Source organism: Dendrobium catenatum, unplaced genomic scaffold, assembly GCF_001605985.2.
Source record: "Dendrobium catenatum unplaced genomic scaffold, ASM160598v2 fragScaff_scaffold_1468, whole genome shotgun sequence".
Classification (NCBI taxonomy): Eukaryota; Viridiplantae; Streptophyta; class Magnoliopsida; order Asparagales; family Orchidaceae; genus Dendrobium; species Dendrobium catenatum.
Window position 1 is genome coordinate 621,719 of NW_021319930.1, and position 7,231 is coordinate 628,949.

The following is a 7,231-nucleotide window of genomic DNA, read 5'->3' on the forward strand; positions in this document are numbered from 1 at the left end:
TGCTTGATATGAACTTTTTGATGTAGTTTTTTTTATTATTATTATTTTTATTATTATTATTATTATTATTATTTTAAGAAGTAATGAGAAATCTTTTAAAAATTCTCACTTTGCTTCTTTTTTATTTTTTATTACCTCCTTTATGCAGGTACATTATTGATGGGATCCACTTTCATCTAGCAGATAATTTTATTTAAAAACATGTCACATTATAGTCATATTTTCCTTAATTACAATTTCTCAAGAGTATAATTATTAATATGGTAAAGTATTTGTAACTGTGGATGCTATTCAGTTATTTTTTTATAAAAATATACTTAAATTTTTAGTCATGCCATTAATCACTCTTTTCTATATATATAAAATGTGATTGAAAATATTACTTGAGTCTCAATTTTAAAAAAAAAATCATGATAATATTAGTTCCTCTTGATCTAAAATTTATATTTCATAAGATTTAGGTTTATTTAATGATTTGTCTAATGAATTGCATAAATTTTTATTTGATTTTTTCCCTATATATTATCATGCCAATCTTATTTGCTAATCTCTTTCAAAAATAGTTTTAAAATTTAAAATTTAACACGCATGAATTCACCCTCTCTTAGGTGTGGCCATAAACATCAATTAGTATCAAAGAGATTAGTTTGCAAAATATTTTATCACCTAAAGTAGATCTCATAATGGCACATACTAGAAATCATAGCACCTTGAAAGAGTAGTCCATTATATTACATTCGTTATTTGATAACATACCATTTGATTTTGAAAATTTTGCATGGCTGCCTTTATTCAGTCACTAGATTAACATATATCAAATTTGGTCTAAGTAGAATATGCTCCTATGTACATATGGTGAAAAATATGCAAACATCTATTTTCATGGAAGGACATAAAAAGAAAGAGAATTAATGCAACTTAATTCAAAATGTTTGAATTTTTTATGCTTTTAAATTTGAAGGCCGCATGCGTGTAGCCATTTATAAAATGAGTCAAGCGATCTAGGATAAATTTGCATTACTTATGAGGGGTGGACGCAGTAAAATAATCACACATCAATTTATTCATGTATGATGATGAACTTTTTTATTGGCACATATTAAAAGGATTACTGATATGTACAGTCAATTCACTAAAAGTTATTATTTTTTTGCATGCTTTGGATGAATAATATACTAATGCTAAAAGGTAAACAATTTTCTTGTTTATATTGAAATCTTCGGATGTCAAATATACCATTCTTTATTAATCAAAGAATTTATCAACTTATTCAGTTATTCCATTGATTTTTTACTAGGTTCACCAATAACGCAAAGCTAAAAAGTCAATCAAATAATTACAAATACCAAAGGCAAGAAGAAAGAAATTCCATGACATTGAATGAATCAAAGGGCATCTTGTTAAAAGAAGATTTTTTAAATTGATGATAAATCTACTTTCTTGATAAGTCTTAAAATCATAATTCTATGTTAAAAAATCTATGGGATATGTGGACTGATATTAGGATGCTTTGTATTTCAAATAGAAAATTGGAGATATATTTCAAACTATTTTGTATGTGATGATCATATTTTGACAATAAATAATTCTCAAATATTTAGTGAGTTGAAGCTAACCATGACTCAAGAGATTGAGATGATGAAGCATATGGCTCAAAACCGTTGCAAAGACCAGCGGTCGTTCAAAACCGTTGCAAATACCTTGTTTTGGCGGCGGTTTTCAAACCGCCCTAACAAGTGCTACGAAAAATCATATTTTTTAGTAGTATATGAAGTTAGTTGAAACATTATAAATGTGAAGTGGTGGATTTAATATTTATAAAAATTTGATTGGAATTTCTAAAATACTCAAACACACAATTGAATATTCTTTATTGACTTTGACTATTTAATTGATGTATTGAGGAGCCATAGGAGACTCATTATAAAAATTACTAAGAAGATTCCTTAATTGTTACTTGATGCATTATCCCTAATAGTCTCTAACATACATCTTTTAATGATTTTCAATTTTATGCATTCTTTTATAGATATTGGAGAGGGGATATGGATGTTTAGAAAAGCACCATAGAAATTATTTTCAATTATTTTAGTGCTACATCACTCACATGTTTATCTAATATTTGTCAAGTGAAAAAAAAAATTAAAAAAAAAAATCATAATTATCAAAACAAAGAGATCATAAAATCAACAAGATTTTTGTCTACGAAATTTAAAAAGAAATAAAAATGAAATTTTTTATTAAGGATTCTTACTTTAATAAATTTTATAACAGACAAATTTACTAAAGGCAAACATATAAAAGTAAAAGGAATTATGTTGATTGGATGAAGAGGCATAAATGGTCAGTGAAAGATTTCTTTTATAAGATTGTGTTATGATATATAGCATAACAATAAATATTTATAATTAATGTCATATTATTAAAATTGATCTATAATAATATTTGTATTAAGATGTCTGAAAAAGAGAAGGAAAAGAAAAGGCCACATTGCACATAAATGGTCTAAACAAGAATAATAAAAAAGGGGCAAATTTCACTACAAAACGAATCATAAAAAGGGAGTTTTATAGCCTTTTTGGCTTTTGTTTAGGGGAGGGATTAAAAGAAACATTATTTTAAGCTAACAAAAAAACACAAATGATTAGTCAATTTTCTGATTGCCTAAATCTTAGCTTTCAAACTCAACGTAGACCGAGGGTCTATTTGAGATGGGTATCTCATTTTATAAAGTTGGTTGTGAAGTCGTTGCGGAGAAAACTACGCTATTATAATTGCAGAAAATAGATTTCCACCTCAAAAATTTCTGAAAAGTAGTGAGAAAACAGTAGTCAAACAAATTTGTAGTTGATATTTGAAAAACAAAGCGGCAAGAGATTAGTTGTCCCAAATAGGCCCGGAGCTAGCGACAAAGATTAATAACAAGGCTTCATAGAATTTGGTTCAGCCCTTCAATTGATCAGGTTTGAATCTCCACGTCTTTATTTTCTTCTTTTAGTATTTAGTTCTGTTGGGTCTATTTTAATTTCATCAGCTATAATGTTCACTTGCAAGACCAAAAGGATTTGCTTGTTAGAATATGGAAATTAATCATGGAGCATTATTAATGAGCTTTTTATGCGTTTGGTGACCACCAGAACTCTAAAAAGCGCCATTATTGCAATCAAAATCTCATAGGTTTTATTTGAATGTTTGGTGCAGAACAGAGAAATTTATTCTTCTAACTTCATTTTTTTTTAATTAATGTTTTTGGGATTTCTTTGTTAACATTTGTATCTTGAGGAAGCAGTTGAAGGCAAGGCTTGTAGAAAGTTGGGACATTTTAGGCTTCATTTGAGACGGCTTTCTTAATACTTCTAAAAGTAATTTTTTTGTAAAAAATTTAAATTTTTGTACTAAAAAACTACTTTAAGAAGCAGTAAGTCGTCTCAAACGAAGTTTTAGTCTCATCTGCAGCAGTAAAGATTCAGGCATATTTATTTTCTTTCACAAAATTACAGCTTTTGAATGCTCAGAAGCGCTCATATCAATTAACAGGAAAAATCCATCAAACAATAATGTTTTTATATCATGATTGATTGTTTTTTTCACTGAATTTATGTTGTTTTTTAAAGAAATTTGTTTCAATAGCTTTCTTATATCAACTTGTTGGCCTATCTGTTTGACAACAACAGCAAACCAATTAAATGAGCTCTTAAAAATACGAATATCTGAAAATCCAGTAAAAATCATATATTTTGATTGTCCTAACTAAATATCCTGTTATATCTCCCCGTCCATCTATATGGCGTAAGCTTGATACTTGTTTGCCTGATAGTGCAAGCAAAGCAAAGTCCCAGCACTTATATTTATCATATCCCTTCACCTTAAAATTCTCCGTTTTCTGAGCCGTGTGTAAGAAAAAATTAAAAAAGAAATCTTTTTCTCTCGATTTCCTCCATTGTTTAACCTTGTGCTTCCTCACTAGTCCTACAAGCCTCAGGATTAGAATCTCACACCACCAAGACTCTTTTTTTTCTCCTATTTCTCTCATTCTCTCAGATAAGCTAGCTTTGTTTATTTTCTAACTTTAGCTTCTCTCAACCATCTACTTAGAGCTTTCTTCACTCCAAACAGTGGCATATTGTTGAATATGGTGCAGCTTTTCTTAGAGAAGCTGAAGTGGGTCATCACTTGTAAGTCATAGAGGAAACACCATTTGATTGTTTGTTTCTCTTATCTTCTTTTGACATTCTTCATCACATCTCTACTTTTAAGAAGTAACAGCTTGTCTTAGATGTCCCCCCTCCTTTGTTCACTAATGCTTGTCTGCGAGTAGAGGGGAGGAGGAGAGAGATTTGATGAGGTTTTAAATGTTGTTTCCCTCTCTTGTAACAGTAGGAACTGTAACAGGCACTTTAATTAAGTATCAATGCCTTCTTAGGCTCCGTTCCTGCTGTTGTTGATGCTGGTTTCGTGCTTCATTGGTGAAAAAGTTCATTTCTTGTGAGTTGAAACACCAATAGAAGAAACAGTTTGAAGTATCTCTGGTTCAAGGTTCAGGAACTTAGTTTTCTGAAAGCAAAGGCCAAAAGGAATTGGAGAAGGAAGAGGAGATCCCAAAACCCAAAGTACCATATCTCTCTACTTGCTCTCTATTGCTTTTGCAAGTGTCCAGATAAGGTTGCCTAGAATATGGTGAGGAGGTTCTAAAATTATTAGTTGTCTTTCTGTCAAAAACAAAGGGGGGTTTATTGAGCAAGTGGGTTGATAATATCTTATTTAGTATCCCAAGATTTCTCTTTGTTTTCATTTGAGTGGTCTTTAATTCTCAGCTGTCTCACCCCTTCCATTCGCTTTTGGTCTCTCTCTAGACCATAAAGAAAATAGTTCTTGAGATTAATAAAAAAGGACGAAAGAAAGTAAGAGCACAAAGATAGAGAGGGAGAGGATGAATATTTCTGGTCATGAAGTTGGGATGCCGATCCCAATAACCAGCACTTATGTTGGTGGAGGAGGTGGCCATGGCCAAAGTCAGAGCCACTCCTCTCACTTCATCCAACATGAATCCCCTTCTCTTCATCACTTAAAGCTTCATCCATCCAATGGTCCTTCTCCCCTAACTCCTCCTCCTCCTCCTCCTCCTCAAGCTGCTACTCCCCTCTCTGTAGCCACTCCACTAAACAGCAAGAAAGGAGTTTTGGTGAAGTACAGAGAATGCCTCAAGAACCATGCAGCCTCCATTGGTGGAAGTGCGACTGATGGCTGTGGAGAGTTCATGCCTTGTGGAGAAGAGGGAACGCTTGAGGCCCTCAAGTGCTCAGCTTGCAATTGCCACAGGAACTTCCACAGGAAAGAGATTGATGGAGAGTTATCTTCTTGTGATCTCTTCCACTTCAAAGGTGGGAGCAAGTTGATTGGCCAAAAGGGACTTCTTATCTCTGGGACAGACCCATTTGGGTACAATCCAGCAGGGAACAGTCTCATCCCAAGGCCTTCTCCTCACCAAATGATTATGCCATTTGGTGCTATACAGACATCAGAGTCTGATGAGATGGAGGGATATGGAGGAGCCATGACAAGGCCTCCAATGATGAAGAAGAGATTTAGAACCAAGTTTACCTCAGAACAGAAGGAGAAGATGTTCAGCTTTGCTGAAAAAGTTGGTTGGAGGCTGCAGAAACAAGAGGAGAATGTGGTTCAGCAATTCTGCCAGGAGATTGGGGTCAAGAGAAGAGTTCTCAAGGTATGGATGCACAATAACAAGCACAACTTGTCAAAGAAGAACAGCAACCTGCAGCTGGATTGAAGTACTAGCATTACTATTGCTACTGATATTTGATTTTTTTTTCTCACTGGCGTTTGTCATTAATGGTTGATGATGAGTTGGGTTAGATGGTTGGATACAGTGTTTATTTTCTGTTCAAGTTCCTAGATGTTTGCCTTGGGATTTTTTTTGCCACACCTATTGTTCCCTTTGGCATGCTGATCTAAGTTTTTAGGGAGTTTATTAGGAGCTGAACCTCTCTCTTTCTCTCTTAGTATCTTTCTCTCTCTAGATCTCTATCTCCCAGTGCTATTTGCCTATTTTGGTAGGGAAATGGAGATTTGGTTCTCATGGCTTCCATGCCTGTGGGTAGGCAGACAGTCCTTGAACTGATTCCATCTAGTAATTAATTCTTCTGTTATTTTGCTAAGTAATGGTGTTCTTTAACATACCATTAAACTTTCTCCATGATACAGTATTGAGTTCTACTACCTGGGTTTTCAATGCATTCTCATTTAAATCTGTCATTTTTGCCTGAATGTTGGAACCATGTTTTCTAGAATAATAAAACTTTCAAGGTACCAGGAAAAAATACAGAAAACATTACAGGAAAAACTGGAAACAATCAATTTTATGATGCTTCCTTTATTTTTCTGATATATTTTGTGCTGTAATTCCAAAGTATTAATATCCTTCATACGCAACAACCTGAGAACAAATAAAAAAAAAAATTGTTCCATCAGAATTGTGATGACTTATCATTTGTGCAACATTTTTCTTATATATATTATAATCAACTTACCAATCACTGGTGTTATAGTTTAATGGCAACATAAACTTTACTTTTTTATTGTCTTATTTGCATTGTTAAATCGCAAGGTAAGTACAGTTCCAGTTAAATAAACAACTGCATGCCTGTTTACAATATGAACATACAATGATATGGAACTAAATGAAAAATGGTTTATGTTACTAATGCTTCATCAATGGAAACAAATACAAGCTATAAGGTGCATATATGAGTTGGCTCCACCCTTCCTGCCTCTAGAAAAGAACTTATTAGAAGTAGAATGCAAGCTTATTCTAAGTTTATTTCATCTGTATTGGGTGTTTCTAAGGCTTCGTTTGGCGGGCCGGCTTTCTTACTGCTTCTTAAAACAGCTTTTTAATATAAAATTTTAAATTTTTGTACGAGAAAACTATTTTAAGAAGCAGCAAGAAAATCATCCTAATTGAAGCCTAATACACATTGGTACACTAAATATACACCTCCATACTAATAATTTCACATTGGAAATAAGATGTATTCCACATATAACTGAAAAAGGAAGATACAGCACACTGATTATAAAGAGAAAAGATAAAAAAATGATCAATGGTGATTAGTTTTTGTTCTACTTGATTAGTATAATGTCAGAGATTTTTCTTATAAATTTCAGTTGGGAAGAGCAGTGGTGTGTAGTAAAGGCAAAGCTTGCAGACCAG

The 7,231-nt window shown here is 32.7% G+C and overlaps 1 protein-coding gene across 1 annotated transcript; it reads left to right on the forward strand.

Moving 5' to 3' along the window:
* Window positions 1–3,797: 3,797 nt before the first annotated feature.
* On the forward strand, window positions 3,798–6,237 carry LOC110109979 (zinc-finger homeodomain protein 4-like). The gene has a single exon (XM_020841238.2). It carries the CDS (start codon window positions 4,931–4,933, stop codon window positions 5,786–5,788), a length of 858 nt encoding a protein of 285 aa, XP_020696897.1. The 5' UTR covers window positions 3,798–4,930; the 3' UTR covers window positions 5,789–6,237.
* Window positions 6,238–7,231: the final 994 nt, after the last annotated feature.